This window comes from Balearica regulorum, chromosome 6 (genome assembly GCF_011004875.1).
Source record: "Balearica regulorum gibbericeps isolate bBalReg1 chromosome 6, bBalReg1.pri, whole genome shotgun sequence".
NCBI classification, from domain to species: Eukaryota; Metazoa; Chordata; class Aves; order Gruiformes; family Gruidae; genus Balearica; species Balearica regulorum.
In genome coordinates this window covers 5,933,551-5,956,318 of record NC_046189.1, presented here as the reverse complement: position 1 = coordinate 5,956,318, position 22,768 = coordinate 5,933,551, and the positions used below count along the sequence as shown (strand labels likewise).

The window sequence follows — 22,768 nt, the reverse complement described above, 5'->3', positions numbered from 1 at the left end:
GCAGAAGATGTTAGGCATTTCCTGGCAGGAGCAGAGAATCACCAAATTTGAGAATTCTAATATTTTCAGGGCAAAGATTATAAAACATAATTCAAAATCGCAGAACTTTAAGTCTACTTTAGCCATCACAAATAGTAAGAATAGACACAGTGTCCAGTAGGTTACCTCTAAAATTCATAATTTCCTCCTTTTTAACATAAATTATCTGCCCACATAATTTATAACCAGCTTAAACTCTCTTCTACAGACAAAATGAACATATGAAATTAGACAGGAGATTGAAATGTCCTGTTTAAATCCAGGTTCTACGTGCAAGCAAAGTGGATTACCATCAAAAAGAAACTCAAAGAACTCTATAAATATACAGCATAATAAATTATTTACACTTTATATATTTTATTAGTGATTTTGTCCTAGGGAAAAAGGCATATGAAGTAATCTTGTGAATATCCATTTTTCTGACAACCCCTTCTTATTTCTCTTTGTTTTTGCCTTTATCACCAGCACACAGTAAATAGCCCTGGTTATTTATGCTTTGACCAGGTCTTGTCGGCAAGAACTTCTCTGGGACTGACAGCTTTTGCATATTTGTGCTTCTGGAAGTCATAAAACACAGTTTGCAGGGAAAGGCAGGGAACTGAATTCCAGGTTGGCCCAAATCAGAGTTCAATTAAATAACATGTTCACACAAGCGTGGTAGTAGCTGGAATAGGATTTGTCTCAGAACTCCAGGATGGTAAAAAGCTAGTCCTAAGTAAGAGCTGCTTAATTAGGCTGTAACAAATCCCTTAGTTAATTGTTTTAACAAAAAAGTTAAATAGGAATAAAGAGCATAACTGAGAAAAACCCAACAGGAGTGTTGAGATGCTTATTCCTATTCCTTTCTCAGAAGACAAATGAACAAACAAACAACAAACCCCCACAAACCAGGACATTATAACAAGAAAGCAAATCACACTGACAGAATTACCTCGCAAACTAGATGCAACAGTTTGGGGAGAAAGGTGAGCTATCCTCAAACAAACCAAGGAGGAGGGGAGAGAAATGAGAAAAACCAGAAAGTGCCCACACAGCTGGGAAACAAACAGCAGAATGGAAAGGGCCAGAGCTGGTCGTATATCACGTACACTGTAGGAAACCAGCAGGGCGGTAAGGGAATCCATAATCAATACCAAACCACAGCAGATAACAGGAGATCAGGTAAATATTGTAAACCTTAACACAAACAAATCCTATCCTCTGTATATTACTGTGTTACATATAAAAAATATCCTCTGCAAAGTTCCATCACAAGTTGTTTCTCAAAAAATGTGTTTGCAGGTTTTTTTCTTAAGCACAATATTAAATCTTGAATTATTTGCATTCACTGTTAAATATATTATGTATATTTTTGCTTCATTCTAAAATACTATGCAAGTATTTCGTAAGGCTTTAAAGTGTATTTATATAATTAAACTTAACAGGATTTAATTACACTGTAATAATGATGTCCTTAGGCTCCTCTGTAAGGAGGAGTTTCCACCGAACTAAGCACAAACATTTTAAGCTCAGGCCAAAGGAAGCAATTTTAGCTCCTCTCTCCTGCCAGCCCAGGCTGCCCCGTGCCCAGCGCCTGCACAAGCGCTTTGGCAGCTACATGGTGACATGGATTAGAGAGTCGCTCATGGTTAATTTTAACTTTGGAGGCAGGGTGAATGAAGCAAGTTGAAGTCTAGATCCCTTTCCCAGTTTTGATGCCTTGCAGACAGACAGACACACGCTTTTGTACTGCCACAAGGGAAGGGGCAGGAAGCAGAGGGCAAGGCAGCGAGTGCAAGCTCACACTTAACAGGACAGGAGGCGAGAACACCGCTAAATGCGGTTCCCATCTCTGTCACTCATATTTCTTTGATCTTGCATTATTTATTTACCTTTGCCTCTAAGCCTATGTCTCCACAAATTATTTAGTAAACCCTGTAACTACTCAGAAGACAACAAAAATCCTTATAAGCTATCCTGACACTCCTAAAGTGAGCTGTTTTCATGCAAAGTATTATGGTAACTCAAGTGACAAATGATAACAACCCATTATTACAATTAAAAAACCCCTCAAATAAATCAAATCGGTGAATCTGTTCCTGGGGTGTTAGAGGGTACAGCATAACAGTCCCTCAAGTCAAGAAATGAGGCAACGAGAATTTTTAGGGCATTTTTTGATGAGTAGATGACTAACTACTTTTAATGCTACGACAATTAGGAACGCTGGTGTCCCTCTTTCTTTTGCTTTGTAGATTTAAGTGGAAAAAGACAGCTGTTTCAAGGTGGCACCAGTGAATTCATTAATTCTGCAAATCCAGAGAAGAAAAAAACACCCTAAAACCACAAAGGGTTACAAAAATAGCCAGGCCTGTTACTGAAGAAGGAAGTCAGAGCAGGTGCTAAAGTAGAAGCTCCTGCTCTGGTTCTCTGTTGGGAATGAGACAAGAAAAAAAAAAGTTTCTGTCTGTCCTGCTTCCTGTGCGCTCCTTTTGCAAAGCATCTTTACTTGGTTTTCGTGCTTTCGACTCTAACATCATACATTCTGCACAGGAATTCCAAATTCGTTCTTCTGCTAGCAACTCAATATAAACCATGTTAATATTTGCAAAAGTTTCTAATGCTCGGTACTGTAGTCCAGTGAAATATTAAACTTACATATAAGCTTACTGCTCTTGTGATGACTCTAAATCTACAGATGATTCCCTGCACTCATCCAGGACTATTAGAATTGGAAGAGAACAGAGCAATACTGATTCTCTATGAATAAAACATCTCATTTAAATTTCCCTAGAAAAATATGCTGGGATTACATCAGAGGCAAAATTTGTTTCCATGTGAGATACTGTCTTGCATTTCCCATTTTGGTTAAACTGCAGGAGGTCAGTCCTGCACAACTTGCAAGAGAAGAAAGAAAGAAATGCAGAAGAACAAACAAGCCACAAGGAGCACAGATACAAATGCAGACAAAGTATGATCAAAAATATAAGTAGGTAGCAGAGGCTCAGGCTGTGCTGTGTCACCCCAAAGTGTGGGAGAGAGTTCAGCTGGGGAGCAGCTGAATTCAGCACCAGCAGAGGCAGTATAGGCATTTCATCAAAGCTACTTACTTTTGCTGAGGCCAAAGGGCAAGTGAAGAGCACTACATAATATACTGCTATTACAGTTAGTACTATTGATTGACCTGAAGGAAGTTTTTAGCTGTGATCTATGGACCAAATATATGGACGAACCCCTCAGCACTCTCACCTTCCCCAAAAGAGAACTGAGAACAAAGCATGCTTTTATGTAACCAAACCAACATCAGAGAATGCAACAGGACTATGAGAAGCATTTTCTTCTACCAGTGCCTCCATTATGTTGCAGATGAGATTTATGTTTTCCCAATAGCTAAGATCAGTCTCTCCCAAAAAACAAAACCAGGCAACCTAAGTGCAAAGGGGAACTGCTAACCAAGATAAAATTGCTGTGCTAGACACACACTGTTGTATGGGTTTTGTCTATGGGTTTTCTTTATTTGTTGTTGTTTACAGGGGAGGGGAAGGGGTGGAATTTAAATCTTTTAGGCATATTTTATTTTTATAAGCAAACAAAACAAGAAGCCCGAAAACCAGTTCATAAATAATGAAGGAGAAACACAGTGGTGTTTAAAATGCACAAAAAATACAGAACCTGGGAATGATAGTGAGTATACAGTAAGGTTGATTCAAGTAGGTATGGTGAGCACAAGAAAGTGTTTTGAGCATGCAGCCCTGTGCCCAAGGCAAGATTCTCCACAAGTATCTTATATCTTGAAAATTAAAAGGAAACTGAGACCTTCCAGCCTCGTAAATTCACAGTAAAAACAAGTAACTTGCCCCTACCATGACATGCCTGCAGGGACAATGACAGGATGCTTCCTCCTGAACAGGAAAGGAGGATGCTTGCAACATCAAAACTGCAAAATGCAGGTTTGCCAACCCAAAACAGTCTCCTTCCAAAAGGTTTGTTTCAAAGAACACCGTTTTCAAGTTACAACATTCTTAAACACAAATAAGCCAGAGAGACGGGCACCCACATAGTGTGGGTGGGAAAAGCTTCTCCAATTCAAAAATTATGCATTAAACATAAGAACGGCAGTTGTTCCTGACATCCCCTTGCACTTACATTTCCACTCCGTTTCCCAATACGGTGATTTTTGCTCTTTATGCCAGGCCAGGCCCCCCTTCAGTTTAACCTACTTTGTTCTGACATCCAGTTTTCAGATGATTTAGTCCTAAAGCAACCCCATGATCCTGACCTCAGCCATCCCTGCTGGTTCACCCCTCCTCTCACTGGGAGGCCTATTACCAATCATGCAACAGTGAGGTATTTGGGAGCACGAAGCAGCTCATAACTATAGACTGATTACCCTCAGGATAAAGAGCTAATCACCTTCCTTAGTGGGAGTCACTGAAAACAGCAGCAGAAGTTTATAATTTTGATGAAGGACTCAACTCCAGAAACTAAAAAGCAAAATATCACAATGTTCTCCAAATCTTTAAATCCCATCCAGACATCATATGACTCATGATGAAATTCATGAGACTTAACACACTGGAAAAAAATCATACATCCTCCAATTCTCTTGGGAAGCTCACTCAGTTGTACAAAAATACAAAATAGTTCATATTCACCACATGGCACTCTATCACAAATGCTTAACAGCACACTAGTATGCTTGGGGTCCCCCAGGACCGGAGCTGCAAACCTGTGAACTTCCTGAGCTGCCCCTAATTTTACACCAGCATTATGGTCAGTTTTCCTGTGACTACACACGGCAATGCTCAAAAAGCATCAAGCATTTTCCTGCAAGCCACTGAGGTGAGCACAGGGCTTCTGATACCTTCTGTCCACACGTTGGTGAAATTCAGCATGTCCATTTTTCTCCTGTCTGCAGGCCCTGACAGTAAATAAGAGATTACCGATGAAAACTAGGAGATAGTATCATATAAAACATTTACATTAGGTGAATTCAGATATGTAGTGCATGCATTTTAGATAATCTTATTTAGGTTTTATTCATGAGATAAAAACACCCACTCCCAATAAAAACTTCCAACACTTGTAATAGCTGAACAAACATGTCCAACTATGAAATGACCCGTAAAAGCTTTCTCAAGGACTAATTCTTCCAGCTCACCTACTTAATGTTTGTTTTCAGAACGAACTCACTTCAGTTGCCGTTGAAGTATTAATTCCCCTGGACCAGTTAACTGTTAAACCGTTAATAACCACATAATTAAAAAAACAGCAAGTGCTGTTTTATGAACTCAATCTCTTCTATGCATTCCAGAGTGCAAATAAGATTAAAACAAACTGCAACAAATATCGTCCTCTGGTATCATATCCGATCAACACTACACACCAAAGCACTATTTACTCTGACGGTCCAGTATCAGCCTTTGCTCAGATCATCCAGGAGCACTCGCCACAGACTGACCGCAGAGAGCAATATGCCGCTGTTTTGTGACAGCCAGCACCAAACCAAGCTAAGCCCCGGAAAAAAAAGAAAATAAAATCAGTCAATGAAGGGAAGCTCTCTGCTACTCAAAATTATACTGCAATCTCTGCAAAGATCTGCAATCAGGTCCTTCTTCTGGACCCTCTGGGGTTGGTATCTTCTTTGGTGTTTAAAAGAAATTTTTACCTGGCAGAGATTTTCCGCTGAAACGCTACACGGCTTCAGAACAGATGGGTTACAGTTCTCCCTATCATCTACAGACATCAGCAACTGCTTATCACAACAATTTCTGGCACCTACGCCTGGTCCCACCATCTCTGACGTACTGGTGCCATTTAATACTTCCAGAATTGCATCAAGTAACATACATTGATACTAACACATAATACACATCCTGTCTTCCCAAACCAAAAAAACTTTATCCAGTTGAACATTTCTGCTAAGGCATGAGGCCTGAGGAATTTATGCAGTAACACCTGAAATTATCAACCATAGCTGTGATTTTCCCTTGAAAAGAAAATTGATGGCACAGAACTAGAGTGAGGAAAATAATTAAGTAGCAACAGAGTATGATTTTTACATTTTCTACAAATAAGTTTAGAAGGGACAGTGGAAAAGGGAGAAGGGGAAAATCAATATTCAGGAAAAAAAGGCTGTAGAAGACAAAATATGAAAAAGGGAAAGTCTCTGTACTTGGATACCCTAGCAAAGGAGAAATTTCCTAAGAATTTCACACTGGAGCTCTATATGCTCCCTCATGTGAAAAATCACATCTTCCAAACTGATGAGATGCCACAGCCAGGGCTTCCCAGCTACAGGGTTCCTGCAAAGAATCACGCTATTACTACACGTTTTATATTAGAAACTGAATTGTTACACTTGCACTGAATTGTTAACTCAATTTATGGCTCAACAAAAGAAATTAAAAATTCAGCTTCTTAAAGCAGTGCTGTCTCTCACAGTGCTGAACTTTTCCAATGGCTGACTTTACAACCTGGTAGGTGCTTTTCATCTTCAATTCTGTTTACATAATTCTTTACAGTTATTAATGATAAAAGACCAAATTGGTTGGTGGAGGTGGGGGTCAGTTAGAATATTAACTGCCCAAGAAGTAATAACCTGTAAAAGGTAAACAACCAGCACCATATCCTCTTTTAATAAAATAAATATACTGCAAAACGCATATCTGCTAATGCCTTTTGTTAAATATATCTTAAAATGAATTTTCAAGATTCCATTGGCTCCCTCAGCACACCAGCTTCTTCCACTAAACCTCAGCAAGCTGTAGATCAGACCAATGTGGAGCAGAGAAGCAGGTAGTACTAACACGCAAAGAAAAAAAAACTTCAGGAACACCAGGGCTGCCTGGAAATAAGCTTATTTTCTTGCCTTTGAAATAGCACAACATCAATAGACTAACAACAAATCACCATGAACACAGGCCTAAAAATTCTCTGTAGGTATTACACAACTGCCCTTGAAAAAGACATCAAGAAAGTAGTGCTACGTCTGGATCCCATGCTCAACATAAAAAAAGACAGAGCTTACAACATATTCCTTTAAAGATATGTACAAATGGAACATTATTACAGCATACAAGCAACATATCAATGCTGTTCAGCCACTGAAGTTGGTCCCAAAATCTACATGTATTCTTACAAGGAATAGGTGGGTATGGTATTCACGTAACATCTAACTCCAGCTTATAGCTAATTTCATTCTAGCTGTATATAGTATCAGATCTCGATGCAAAAACAGATACAAATCATATTTTTTTTGAGACTTTTTGGATAGACAACTAACAGTTGATCCAGAACTTGCACTGGAAATCATCCGTAGGTTTTTGGTAGCAGTGGGACTGCAGTCCTGCAGAACAGGGAAAAACTGCACGGGCAGCCACTGAGAGGAGACTCAGGAGGGGCTGTGGCTGCTGGGAAAGACCACGGCAGAGCAAAGGTACCACCACACATTGACCTCCGCCTCCTGCCGCCCCTCGCCTCACCTAAGGGAACGTGCCTTGCTCTGAGGTGGTGTGAGCAGTATATCCACTGCATGTGGGGGAGCTGCTGCAGGGAATGGGGTAACAGGAAAGCTGGAAGGACCCCAGAGTGCTCCTCCAGGTGGGAGGGCAGTTGGGCCAAGCTGGGATGGGTCCCACTACAGCATGAAACCCCCAGTGGGGGCGAGCACCCAGCAGCCCAAGAGCTGCCCCAGCAGGGACCACAGCACCTGCCCTGGGGTCACGGGACACCCCGGTACACCAGAAACCAAGTCCTTTGGGCACTCCACAGTTGCTGTAAACACGCTGTGATTAAGTAAGAGAGGAGTAACCAAACAGTACTTGGCTGTCTGCTTTGCAGGGCAGGGATGGAGTTTGTCATGATGTTAAATCCTACAGTCCAGTCTGCAGGGGCAAGGGGTGGAGAGTGTAATGAACGTAGGTTCAAACAGTTGCAACCTTCTTGGTTTGGGTGTTGCGTAGGAGCTTGGGGTGGAGTTTCACTGAGTTTTATTGCTTCCCAGTCTACCCCCATGGGCTGGGTGGAAGGGGAGTTTATAATGCACATATATTCAAACATGGACATGCAGGTTTATTTTTTTTTTCCCCAATAACAAAATAAGTAATTAAAAGTTTGCAAATTGAAAATTAAATTGATTTAAATTCCCCAACAGAAAAGTTTTTTTCTCACCCACAAGAGCTATGTAAAACGTTTGGATGAAAATAAAATCATTTACAGCTATTTCAGTTTCCATAAAAAAAGAGCACAGGTCAATATATTTAAATCCGACATCTAAAGTTACATTCCTAACCCATATTTAGCAGTATGAATGAAACCCTGTTACAGGAGAGCATTCCTATTTTGGGAAGTCTTTATGCACACTTTTTATTTCATGTGAAAAGGAAAGCATTTAAATGATTTCCTGTATCAGGGGCCCACGTACGCTGATTTTTCAAAGGCACTGGATGTATCCCTTTGAAGTCGATTCTCATGAAATCAATGTTATCTATAAAATGAAATAATGCTGCCCTCACTTTACAAGATGTTAGAAAGACTCTTCATTGTTGTTTGTAAACAGATCTTTTTATTAAAACAAACACATTTCATGGCTTAGCAAAAGAAAAAAAGCTAGCTATAAACCACTGATTAATCAGCAGTTGACATCAAGCACCAAACTCTTCTTGTCTACCATTTAATTAAGCATGCGAGGTTATCATGTATACACATGTGTCTGATTATTAGATTTTCTATTCTACTATACTATGTTGACTGTGTATTAAACTGTCACTGAGAGGAGTTATGCCAAGTTTTTATTTATTATGCATTCAACACCTAACTCAAAAGCTTTGACATTCCCAGCTCTGAGATTCCCTTGCAGGTTACAACTTGTCAAACCTTCTGCCTTTCATTAAAAGCTTTCAGTCTGCCTTCAGCAGCTGCAAAAATATTAATGTAATTACAGGTTAGGAATCAGGATCCTCACTCACAAGCACATTACTCTGGTGTTGTGAGAAGGAAGTCTTGTTCAAAAGCAACTTATTATTGCTGCACATGAGATCTCTAAAGAAAAACAGTAAATGCATGTGGGACCCTAAAAAACTTGTAAATCCATCTTATGGAAATCCAACCAAGTGAGGCTGAATGTACTCTGAAATAATACATGTATCCCTAGAGTGAAAACAGAAGGTAATATAAAGCTATCTCTTCTTTCATTCCCTGGTAACAATTCTCCTCCCACGTGCTAGTGACAGGAGCCAAGAATTGAGAGAATGGAATTCATGAAAGAGTAATGTATAAAACATTTCAAAAATCAGCATATTATTAGTACCTATGAATTTATACTTATTCAAAAGTCCACATATTAATCCTCTATGCAAATAAGACATTTCCTGGACTTGAAAACTAAAAAGATCTTAAAAACTGGAAACAACTGGGGGTTTGTGCTTAAGAAAAATGGAGAGCAGTATTTAGTCCTGGCAGACACTCTTCCTCCCCTTCCCAAAACCAGAATTCAGTTCTCATATCAGGTATGAAGAAAAATTACAGCTCAGAGTGGAAAATCAGGACCTGACCTTGCAAAACTAAACAGCTTCCCCTTATAACGTGGCTCAAAGACATGCAATAAACCCCAGCCCTTAAGCAGTGTCTTCTATAGTGAGGTCTGCAGAACTGCATTGATGTTGCTGAAATAGCCATGAGAAAAAATGCTAGGAAAAATGGAAAATAATCTAGAACAAACAGATTATATCTGGAGATACTAGTCACAATATTTTCTTCCTTCCTGTATTCCCTCCGCCTTGCTGCTCCCCTCCCCACCAAGTGTATGTACTAAAAGCAGATTTCCCATCTTTTCTCTTTCCAACTAGCAATCTAAGGGGAAAAAAAAAGAGAAAAAAAAAGAGAAAGATTTACTATCTCTGCACATTCATTATAAAAGTTTCCAGGCACAATAAACCCTGTGGGCATGGAAAAATATAACAGTGCTTCTTCATCAGGCTTGAGGTTGCTGGAAGATAATCAGTAAAACATGTCTTTCAAAAATCGGAGGAAAAGCATGAAAACATTTCAGAAGAAAAAAATCCCACCAAACGATGCAAAAGGACTGTATTCAGATGGGGGAAGGAGGACTGGGGAAACAAGGCACAGGACTTTTCATGAGTAGACAGAGCTACTTATTTTGCAGAAAAATCTACTGTAAGCAGCTTTTCTCTCTAATCAATTAGGTACATGTATTACTATTTGATGGAGTGAGCAGCTGTGCCTTTGAAGAACCCCACTGATGTATTTTTTGCTTGTGGAAGATCATACACGTAGTGCATGTAGAAGAAAAACTCTGTACCCTGCAACTTTACAGGTTTCCCAAATAACCAGCTCAGCATCAGACTACTTTGTGGTACACTGTAAACAACTGGAACTTCTAACCACATCAGGAATACACACAAAATACATTAATAAGGATGTGGAGTTGGCCTGGAAGGATACAATGCATAGCTCCCAGAGCAAAGCTGTGTTGTTGAAAAAATTTTGAGCTCACATCCGCCCTCAGTTCACCTTGTTTGAAATCTCTCACCATTTCTATGGATAATCTTCCATCTTCATGAACCACAAAGATGATCAACAAGTTCCAAGTAAACTCTGCTGGTGAAATGTTGTCTATGTTGATGTTAGTTGTGAATTCCTGAAGGAATTACGGTCAGCTTTGTGATGCCCTCCATCCACTTAGGTTGCTAATGCCTAACAGGGAGCTAGCAAATAGCACCTAACATCTGCCTTTGAGAAAACAGAGAGAAGTACTACTATATCCCCTGTGTCGTGTCTTGGGAACTTCCTACACCCAAAGGCTGGAACAGTACTAGAATACACTACAAATTACTGATGGAAATTTGGTGCTTTCTCTAAGAAATCTTCCATGAAAACTGGCAGGTTAAAGATGTTCATGAGCTGATGCTAGCAGCAAAATGACAAAATCCCTGAAAAGAGCCAGCTGCTTTTTCATATTTCTTTTTAGCAAATACTCAAAGGACCAAATGTGCTTTGAGGAAACTCTTGAAATGGGATGAGGCTTTCCAATTACTCTAAAACTGGGGAAGTTCAACAAGTACTATGAATTGTCAACTAGAAAAATTGCCTTCACCAGCAGACCAAGGATCTTTCTTGTCCTGAGGACAGCATCTAATGTAATGCACAAGGGATGAATGATGGTCTAAATATCTTCTAACAACTATCTGCAACTAAATAACAAAGGTATTGAAATAGATGGATAAAGACAATCTTACTTGAGACACAAAGCATTGAGATATAGCTCAGAAGAGCTTATGTCAGCACTCATTGGGCAAAACTCTTTTCAAGATAATGAGAATGAACAGGTTCAAAATGCTAAAAATAACTCCAAGTTTTTTTTCTACCATAAAGAATTGGAGCTGGAATCAACTTCTCCCTCCTGATGGGAAACAGACTGTTCTCAGGTAAACACAGTAACTGCAGGTTCCTCCCGCCTTGAACATTGGATTGACACCTCCTCCCCCCCAAAAAGGATAAAAAGCACCACAGTCATGACAATGACCAGCCACCAGTGTGATTATACCCTCAAGTTAAATGCAATCAGTATACTGTAATATGGGAAAAATGTTTTGGTTTTGCCTATTCATCACCACGCTAATAGAACCTTATAACATCTGCAGTTAAGTATTACAAAGAATATCACAGAGGAAGAGTCTTTCCAGGTCAGTAGAAGTCTTCATTATGAAAAATAAGTCACAGGCAAGGAAACAAGTATTCTCTCACCCACGTGATCACATTATTTCTGGAAAGCACTAGAAGTCAATTCCCTAGGAGAGAAAGGCATTTCAAAGAATATAAATCCACTTAGCAGAAATAAAAGTGGATGTTAACTCTGTTTCTTTTGTCCAGGTCAAAGGCAATCCAAAGGGCCTTAAAGTGGTAAAGCTCAGGAAACAGCAAATCTCAGCAGCTGCACTGCTGAATAACCAATTTACCTTTGTCACCTAGAAGAAAAAGTGCAGCCTTTTAGCCACAAAGACAAATCTGGGGAAAGTTGAAGAAATCAAGAAAACCATTCCAAGCTGAAGATAATGATAAATTCAAGTAAGAGACAGCCTGTCCTCACTGCAACGTTAATTCAAGCATTGCCTCAGCCTATGCACACAGATGAGAGTCTTCAGCTTAAATTAGGTAGTACTTTAACTCTGAGCTTGCTGGCCCTGCAGCACAGTTCAAACATGCGTCATTCTCGCGCTGCCATTGCAGCAAGGCCTTAGCTAATGCACACTCCCAACCTCGTCACCGCTGCTGCTTGACTGCTGTTCAGCAGTAAGAACGTAAAAAAGGGAGGGAAAAAAACCAACCCGCAAATAAAGGGTTGAACTGAGTCAGACTATAGATGATCTACCCAGTCTCCTGCCTCTCAGCAGCAGCCAAGATAACAGTCTTACAACAGAGCAGGCACGGAGGGAGCAGTGCTGCTTCAGAATACTCCCTCTGCTGCAAGCAACAGCAGCTTGGGGATTTCCTGAGCCAAAGGTGGTGTCTTTGTACTTAATAATCCTCTGTGGATTTTTTTGTCAGTACAACAAAACAAACTGAGTAAGCCTTAAGTGGAAAGATAAGTTAAGGGATTCAAAAGTCACAAGAAGAAATACAGGTAAAGGATTTGCCAATCCTTTGCAGAATTAGAAACTCGGCTGTCCTTGGCAAGAAGAAAAAAGAAAGCTCTCGCACAGAACTTCGGTCCAAATTTTACATTACATTTATTATTCGAGAATCAAGAGCTTCTCATCTTTGTTTTTTTGGTTCATGTACTCACAAGATAAGTATCCTAGAGGCAGAGCTATTACTAAAAAGTCCAGGCGTATCAGCTAGGAGAAGAATGTGGATTCTCCTATGCTGCGAAGAGCCAAAATCACTGTTTTTTCATAAAATATTTCAGAAGGAGAATAATTGTTTTGCAAACTCAAATACTTCAGGTGATTCTAACTTAACTGGCAAGTCATTATGCTTTGGGTGGACTTTAGTACAGTATTTACCATTCTGACAATATGTAAAGGAAAAACTAGTTTTTACTTTGCACTTTCTCTTCTCTGTTTTCCAGGCCTACAGAGTTTAACAAATCGCAGCAGCGATTTGATACAACCATGCTATACTGAAGCTTCCCTAACTGAAGCTATAAACATGTAACAGGACACAGCTCTTTTCCAAATTAAAATGAAGCTTCATTTCTTCTGAACATTATGCATTTCAAGAAATATATGTTTTTAAATATTTATTTTTCCTCAAGCACTAGTGTCACTCTTAATGCTTTCTAGACGCTCTCTAACAGCAGAGTATAAGAGATCAGGAAACACAAAACCAGTCCTGACTTAAAAGTGCTAGAAACGTAGGTGCCATAAAGCTCCTACCAAGCTGCTGGGTTGTGTGAAGCTCTATTCCGTGTGTCCCTGTCCTGACTATTACACCCTAACAGGCCTTAAGACATACTCTGTTCTCTCCAGCTATAGGAAGGGGGAAGCAGCCGTCCTTTCACCGCTTTCTAAAACTTCTTGACTAAAGAGATTGTGTTAATACTGTAGAAAAGTAGGTAAAAAAAAAAAGAAAAAAAATAAGCTGTACCACCATCAGGGAACAATTTTACTATTTACTTCTCTTATCCACCACTGATTTCCAAAGCTACAGTAATTTGTACTGACAGAATCCCCGTCAGGTCAAGACAGTATTAGTTAATCATATTAATTTTCCTCTGGTTCTTCTTGAAAAAAAGATATCAGCAACAATAAAAACACCACTGCTAGCTTCATTTACAGTAGCAGAACAACTTCAGTAAGTAAATTAACATATTTAAAATTATAATTCAAAGAACCAAACTTTTTCAATATACAACCCCCAAGTACTGGATGGCTTGACACCTGCATCAGATAATCATTTTTACTCTTTACCACATCGTAGCGGATTTCAAGATCTAACATTGACTAATTCTTAATAACTCCATAATAAAATTAAAATTATTTTCACGCTGGCCAAAAATATGATTTACAGCACTACTATCACTATTTGATTTACAGCACCATCTGAGTATTGAATGATTAGCAGTACTAATGTAATGCAAACTGATAGAGCACAGTACAAAACCTAGCTCTGTACAGTCTAGTAAAGTAACTGTTCCTCAAACGCTGTAATTAGGAGAGGTTCTTACTTTCTGTCTGACCCCTGCCAAACCTAGCTCACACGGACAGTCCTGCTGATTTCAGGAGGACTATCTCTTGAGTGAGGTTACTCACACAAGAAGGAATCTGCAGGCCTAGACCCTTCCATCTTGATTTATAAGCATGAAGCATATGAGTCTAGCAGGAATTTAACACTTACGCTTCCACAGTTGTTCTTACAGTCTGCTCCTCACCATCTTCATCTGAGCTGCTACACGTTGCATCCGAGTCCAGATCCTTCTCCACGCGAGACAGCAGCCCTCCAGTAGAAAGTGCAAATCCTCGGATTTCACCTGGTGCAACGCTAACTCCGTTCTGTACGTCCGTACTCGAACTACTCTCCAGAGTAGTTGCATTGCTTTCTGGCCAACCTTCAGTGCACCTGAGGGAGCTACTGCTCGAAAATCTAGTTGGCTCATGGAAAACCTTCATTCTTTGTAGCTGATGTTTCACGAAGCATTTCAGCTGCTGATCACAGTGTTTGATAATGTGCTTTGCCAGGAGCATTTGTAAACGTTTCTGAGTTCTTTTGGCGCGACTGATTTCCATTTGTTGCTTAGTGATACACTGGAGTAAGCGAGCATACACCTCCTCTGGGGTGCAGCTCAAAATCCCTTCTGAAGGCCCGCGAAGAATTTGGTGTAATAAATCCCCTTTTATTGTTTCAGTGCAGACTTCCAAAGCCCTACCCAAAAACCCATTCTTCTTGTACCATTTACCATTTAAAAGCTGCATGTCTTCTGCATTACTGGATTCAGTTACATTTGAATCCAAAAGTCTCTGCATTTCTGCCAAATTTGGAGATGAGGTCTCCGAAAACATTTCCCCTTTGACCTGTTCCTCAGGTTCCGAATGACTAATCTGACCAAATGATGTGTCAGCACCATTATGTAATGAATTTCTCATCTTGGAGCAGTCGGGCTGTCCCGCTTTCGTTTGCTTACCAGTTTTGTTGCTAAATGCAGAATTTGTACTCATTAACAAGACAGACTGATAGCGCTTGGAGGATGGTGGAGAACCAAAATGCTGCACACTGAAGATATCATTCCTGAGGTTGGGGTCAGCAGTGGGGAACCCCAGGACTGAGCAAGTAATCTGTGCGATGGAGTCCTCTTTTATCTTCTCTTCCACTGCTCTGGAATTTTCCATGCACAAAGCTGTATCAGACTCCATAGCTCTAGAGGACAAAGAAGGTGACAAGTGGATACCATGACCTTTTGTTGCTGCCTCTCTGAGGGCTGGTGTCATTATAGCTACGGTAGGTAGTTTACAGCAAACCTGAAAATAACATGGGCCATGTAAATTTTCTCATTTTCATGACACAGTTCAAATACAACAACTCTGTCAGATATTTCATTTTTTCAACATTATACAAAGATTCCATTAAAAAGGACATAATCTAAAGAACATGGATAGACTACGCTCCCTCCCAAGTCAAACAAGAACATTCTTTCTGTTCTTTCTTTATGTCATTCAGAGGTTGTTCATGTGCAATGAAAGCCTTTACCTCTCAGGGGAGTAAGTGTTCATACCTCATTGCATTTCTGATCCTATCAGTCTGAGAAATAAGACTCACAAATTTCAAGACTGTCATCTAACCTTACCCAAACTGAAAAACATGACCATAAGCCATGTGACTGGAAGGATGCATTTTAAAATACATGTGTGAGTGTATGTAATATGAACACACGCAGAGATGCTCCCACCCCAGAACTCTGGCTGGATTTTATTTTAATCTGGAGGTAAGTTACTTTTTGAGTCGCATTTAGTTTTCATTCAAGTTTTTGGGTTTTTTTTTTTATACTTAAATGAGTCAACACCAACAGTATCACAGAAATGGGAGCTATACAGCTACCTATTACAAGGTCAGCAAAGCAGAACATCTACCATATGATGAAACACTCTGAAATAAACTCAGAGGCACTACTGGGAGAAATATATTTTATGTAAATCTATATACAGCAAACATTTGATTAATTAATTTTTTATATTTTCTCACAAATACACTTTAGAAACCAATCATCAAGGCTAATGCTTTAAAAACAGGGAACTGTTAAGTTCTAAATGTTTCCTAAAAAGTCTTTCCTGTGCCTTTGTATCCAGTTGTGCTTTATTCATCAGACACTGCCTGCATAATACAAACACAATATTCTTTGATAACGATTCGAACAAACAGCTTTCCTTTACCAACCCTTTTGCCTGTGCCTTGCCATAGCTTCGACGAAGGGTTCCCAAACTTTGGGATCCAAAGACCAGTGTCAACCTTTACTGCTGCTTCTCAGCAGCTATGCTGCCATGTCATATTGTAACTACTCCACAGCCTACAGAGCAGGAATCACTGCCTTATGCTGTACTTTCAGCTTTGTTTAGGAGATGGTTAAATAAACCCAAAGAAAGATTTAATTGAATGTGGCCTGAACAAGCCTAAAAGGTAAGCTACTGTCAGTTCTTCATTAAGAAGCCAGAGACAAAGCCAGAAACAATATGAGAGTAGTGACAAAAGCGAGTGCAACACAGTAATTCTACAGTAAATTCTCTGTTTAGCTGGTATACTAGTTGAGCAGCATTTCCATTGCCCTCCTTTTAATGTCTTCTGTTTCTTTGATCTCCACAGCAACTGCCTAGCTCAGCAATTTTCAATGCACAGATCCCATAATGGGTCAATGATTATGAGACTGCCACGTATGGATCTTAAGAAAAGGAAACTCCTTGTCTGAAGCCTTAGCGAGCTCGTAACTATAGGCTTTACACTGAAGGGGCAAACTTTAAAAGTAGATGTGGAAACCTAAGTAGTTGAGAAGTACCAGTCAATACTTTCTCCTTAACCGTCAAAACACGAAGAACATCATGAAGAGCCACATACACCAGACCTGCCTTAACACACTCTATATGCTTTATTCACTCTTCATCGCACCACGCATGCTTAAACCATCTCCGTACATCATCTACCCAGCATCACAAGGACCAGGCTTGGTGGTCCTAATGCTGATGATACTATTAAAAATCATTATAAATTATACTATTAAAATTCCCAGGATTTTAACCTTTATCAATAAGGTTCAGGCTACAGAGGAATTCAGCACAAAGTCCCCTCTGGTGGACAGCTGTTCAGTAAGAGCCCCATTACTGGGATCGGACAGGGAAATGCACTGATCAGAGTTGGAGCCCCAGAGTGCTCTGGTGACTCAGCAATGCTCTCAGCATCTCGCGGCTTTGTGTCTTTCCGCTCTTGTAAGAGTTAGCAGGCACAAGAATTTTTAAATCCAAAGGAGTATGGATTCAGATACCTATCCCTGACCCCCCTCAGCATATGGCAAAGTGATTTAGCATGGCTAAAACATAAGAGGGAGAGAACTGAAGCCCACACTTTCTCTGTGGGGTTACTACAAACTCAAGGAATCCCCATGTTAGATCCGTCCCTGGGGACTCCAAGAAGCTCTCTCAGAACACTGTCAGCCCGATATCTATGTAAACTGAGCAATGAGTTTGTAACTGTTCCAACTTTACCATCTACCTTCCTTAGCCTGAGTGGTTTAACATAGACTGCTACTCCTGAAAGCCAGGAAACACACAGCAGAGCTGCTGCTCAAGCAAACAAGAAGTTTGGAGATGTGCATCTCATACCCAAATGAAGATGGAGGCTAGTCAAAAAACTGGCAGCATAAAATTTTCAGAGTGCTGTATTTTAACTTGATCATATTCCCTCTAATACTACATACCCTTCTGGTACAGTTTCAAATTTCCTAAATTGCAATGAATACCATTAGCAAATTATTTTAAGGGTTTGGTTTGGTGGTTTTTTTTTTAGTTTGGGGGGACTTCCCTCCTCCTCTTTTAGGGAAAAGAGGAGAAGAAATCAAAGTCGCCTCAAATTGAACCACAAACATTAAACTAAAGAGCACTGACAAATGACTAACTAATTAGGAGTTCCTGACAGAAGACACTTTAATTACAATATAGCTAAAAAAATAAAGAAAAAATTTTTAATAGAGAAATCGCTCAATCAACCCTTTACCCAGCAACTTGCAAACTTCACACAATGTCTCTACCCTGAAGACAGTCGTGTGAGACACTTCAGGTGTGTTCCTCTCATTTCAATGAGATCAAAAAGACTTTATAAAAGCTGGTACCATCCCGGTCTCCAGTTCTTGGTATTTCTCCAAGAAGTTCACACGCACACAAAGTCATTGGTATATAAGCAAAACAAATTATCAGCTGCAAAAAAGTTAAAGACAAATTTTAGTACAAGTACTTGGCTCAATGAGAACTGTGCAATTTTCATTTTGACACATTTTTATTTAATTTTGGCAGCAAGCAGCAAAAATAATTTCACTCCACCCTCATTGGAAGTGAGTTTCCAGAGCCAAGCCTATTATCTTCTGGCGGGGGGGGGAAGTGCAGAGGGAGGGAAGACAAGTACTGCAACATGGTTTTCAGGAAGAGTCCGTATTTTTATTCTGGGAAAAGCTTTTCTGTCATAGGTAAACCATTTCAAGGATTTTTTCCATTGTGTACTACTTGAGGTTTCAAAACCAGAACAGCTGAAACGCTACTAAACTGGCAAACAGTTTGCTTTTCATCTGCTGAATACACACTCACTTGAAAGACTAAAAAGTATTATAAAAAGAAAAGCTGACGTAAAATAAGTACCAGGGAAGGGAAGAAAAAAGTACCAGACACGCACAGTACAGCAACTGATGTTTAAAGTGACTTTATGCTTATCCTCCCATAATGCCTTAATTAGCCAGCAGGATATAGCCGGGAATTGCAGTTTACCACAGCCCCAGCGCTCCCCCGACCCGCACCCTGCTCCCTTTTCTCGCCACAGCTATGGGTCCTTAATCCCCCAACGACCCCTGCTCTCCTACTGCTCCTCTCCCCCCATGATACCTCTGCTTATTTCTTAGTCCCTACTCAACATTTCCGTGTTACACCCTTCTCTACGAGGCTTACCTCAATGGAATTTGTCTAAATCCTGAAATCAGTGTCTTCATGTCGGTAATTAGCAGCACCCTATTTAAAAAAAAACAAACCCACAACAACCCCAAACCCCAAAAAACACCCACCCCCAAAAAAAACCCAACCACAAACCAGCCTGTGCACAGGGTGGCATTCCCTTCCCAGCTTTTGTTTATAGTCCTTTCACTTTTTGACTCTTCCCCTCCCTTGTATAACACTATCACTTTTGTCACACAACGCTACAGACAATGTTTTGGGGGATTGCTTTGGTTTTTAGTGGTTTCTTCTTTCTGATCTTTTACCTGTTCTATGACAATAAAACTCCATTTGCACCAGGCTTTGTAAGGCTCCTCTATACCAGCCTTCTCTCCTTGTAAATTGAGTCGCCTTTCTCATCCCAAACACCTGAAACTTCCTTGTTAATAACAAAATTCCTGGAGACCAGGAAAAGATTTTTACATTTACTTTTTGTTTGGCTTTCAAACTCAGAGGCCTACTTTGCCCATAAATAACATTTCAAACTAGTACAGCTAAGTTGTTTCAAATTTATTCATAGATTAACAGTGTTTCAGATAAGGCAACTGCTAATGTTTATTCCTTGTCTAGAAGGCATTTCAAAAGCAAAGTCACTGGCAGCAGACAGCATCTGGTGAAACACCCAAAATTAAGCTCAGCAATAAAGTTCAAAAATACTGTATTTCAAACTGACAAGAGCTGCTTTAAGGCCTCTTAGAGAAAACGTGCAGGAGAGACAGCAGCTACACAAGCGAGATTGATCTGTCTACAACATAACTGACAAAACCTGGTTTCCTACAGCTTTGTTATGTTTGCCCTGTAATCCCTAGCTCCTCTTGGAGAGCCTTCCTGACAATCACTGGACAAAAATAAAGCAGTCCTCTGGCAGACAGGCACTACCGCGGCACAGCCGGGACCGAGAGCCACTGCCGAGCTGAGCGTGCAGGAGCTGACTGGCTGGCTTCTCCAAGCCTTGCCTGGTGGGAGGCATCCACTTGGGTATACTTTATCTACCTCTCCCAATTTTCACAAAATGTACAGGATCATCACAATTTCTAAGAATAGAGAGAACAGCATAATCTGCATTTTCTCACAGAACAGTTTGCAGCAATGACCACAAAAAAGATTATGGTCCCACTGGGTATGTCCTGGTTAGCAGTATGAAAGAAAAAGGAAAGAAGTCCGTATTTAACACACCTGGGATTAGCCTTTAAGGAAAAAAAAAAAAAAAATCACCTCAGTAGGCAGCTTTTGTTTTCAGTTCAAAAGCAGCCCAGTTACTCACAACAAGTATTTAAGCATTTTAGTATTTTGTTCTATTAATAGATTGGAAAAAAACCCAACCAAACAGGATTATGTGGGGAGTCTCAGCTTTCAGCAGCACTCACTGTGCAGGCAGCGCTATATAGATAAAACTGCAAACTCCAGTGTTTTGCACTCCCTAGAAGATATAAGCATAAATTCTTCCTCTTTGGAAAAAAAAAACCCCACCACCAAAAAAACCCCAAAACACACGCACACCTAAAAAGGATCTCTCTTTGAACAGTAAGAGAACTCAATTTAAGACAGACCACCCAGTTTTAATCATAAAAAAACATCAAAAACGACATACTTCAAGTTGAATTCATTAGTATTCATTTATGATAAAATCCATGACTCATTAAAATCTCTGAACAGGGTTGTTTTTCTCCTTGTTCATAACTGCTTCTGAACAGAGAATCATATATTATTTCAAGTTTATTACCATGCCATCAACTAATTCCTCTTCAGGCTATATCATGTATTTGTAGCGTAACATCTGAAGTTGACTTTAACATATGCTAAAATTAAACATTTTTGTAATACATGACAGGTGCCTCTGTAAGTACATTGTACATATGTCTCTAATATAAATATTTGTAATACTTTTACACTGTAAGGTCCATATCAGCATTTCAGTTATCCTTTTGAAATTCAGTCTTTGAAGAGAGTGCCATAAAACCTGGTCTTAAACAAGACCCATTCAGCTCTTAGACACTAATTAAGATGACTGGAATTTAAACTCTCCAAAACATTTACAGGATTTCACAACGTGGACCAATAAGGAAGGAGAGTCCTAAGGCACACAGACCAGCTTTCTGAGTTGGTACACCTACTAGCATTTTAACCATGCTTTATCCAGTTCAATTTTTAATATTTCCTTTTTATTAGATTAAGCACAAAAAGGAAATATCTACCCTTTAAGAAAAAGCAGACATTAGTCATTTGGATTTCCTTAGGGTTTGTTTTTTTTTTTTTAATTAGTTACTTTGCTCCCCATTGCTGAGGAGTATCAAGCACCTCAGTCACCGCTACATTTTATTTTGGGAAATGCTTCAGCATTTTGCAACCAGGAACCTGATGCACAAAGTGGATTAAAAGACTTGCTCAAGACCACACAAAATATCTAAACGAAGGCTGAGGGATGCACCTGGATCCAAGGTGCTGTCCAGAACTTTATCTGAAGTACTCAGCTTTATGAGTAAGTGGTCTGTAGTTCGGGAAGCCAACTCGGTCAGGGTCACTCGAAGGGAAAGGAATCTGTTCAGCTCGATTATCAGAGGGAAATTTTAACCCAGGAATTGAAAAAAAAAAATACTAAAAACAAAAAATCACACATGAAAATGCAGGCTAAAGCTTTCCACCCATCTACTGACCCAAACGTTAAAAATAAAATAAAAACACCAAGGCAGCACAGCACTATGTTCACAACTCACTAGGCTGACTCCCGCGCTGCTGGGAAGCTAGCGATACCGCGCACCCCGCCGGCGCTGCACAAGCACCCCGCGCCCGCAGATCGCTCGGCACCCCCGGGCAAGGCGGGGCAAGCGGCCAGAAGCCAAGGCCGGGCCGGCAGAAAGCGGCGCTCAAACGGCGGGGTGAGAGAACGAGGGGGGAAGGCGAGAACCCCCACGGGAGCTACACGGACACCCGGCAGAAGTGGGCAACGGCGGCGGCGGCGCGGCACGGTCCTGCGCGGCACGGCACGGTCCTGCCCGCCGGCTCCCGCCGCGCCACCGCCCGAGCCGCCCCCTACGGTGCCCAGGTCCCGCCCCCGCCTCAGCCATCCCGGCCCCGCCCCGCGCCCAAACCGTTAGCCCCCCCCGCCCCGCCCCCACCCCAGTCTCCTCCTCGCGCATGCGCGCCAGCGCTCGACGGCGCCACCGCCGCTCCCGCCGCGGGAACTAACCGCCGCCCGGCCCCGGTTTCTCTCCCCCTCGCCGCGCCTCAGCGCGGCGTTATCCGCTGCCGCGCAGCTGCGGTCGGCCGGCAGCCTCGCCGCCCGTCCCCCGGCTACCCCGCGAAGCCCCGCGCTTGCCTCTGCCCGCCGGCTTCTCCACAGCGGCGCTGCCGCCTCCAGCCCGCGCGGCTCGGCCCCCGGCGCGGCTCCCACTGCCGCTGTTGAAGAGTCCGCGCCCAGCTAAAGCGCAGCTCGGCGGGCGGGGCGGGGCCTCCCCGCGCAGGGGGAGGGGCCCACGCCGCTCAGAGGAGGAGCGCGGCCAATCCTCCGGGCCCGAGGGCGGGGCTCGGCGCGGGGACGGCCGCCTGCCATTGGCCGGACG

At 41.2% G+C, this 22,768-nt stretch overlaps 1 protein-coding gene across 5 annotated transcripts in view; it reads right to left on the bottom strand.

Moving 5' to 3' along the window:
* Nucleotides 1-21,435, bottom strand: part of KANSL1L (KAT8 regulatory NSL complex subunit 1 like) — a 66,231-nt gene extending 44,796 nt beyond the window's left edge. Inside the window, exons 1-3 of one of the 5 annotated variants that reach the window (XR_012836010.1) lie at nucleotides 20,800-21,433; nucleotides 18,229-18,428; nucleotides 14,374-15,491 (exon numbers count right to left, since the gene is read on the bottom strand). Coding sequence is in view for 4 of the 5 variants with exons in the window: in XM_075756038.1 (XP_075612153.1) it covers nucleotides 14,374-15,461 (1,088 nt within the window). In the remaining variant the exon portion in view is untranslated. Of the gene's footprint in view, nucleotides 1-14,373; nucleotides 15,492-18,228; nucleotides 18,429-20,799 lie in introns of all 5 variants that reach the window. The other 4 variants (XM_075756038.1, XM_075756040.1, XM_010301536.2 and 1 more) reach the window with 4 other exon arrangements.
* Nucleotides 21,436-22,768: the final 1,333 nt, after the last annotated feature.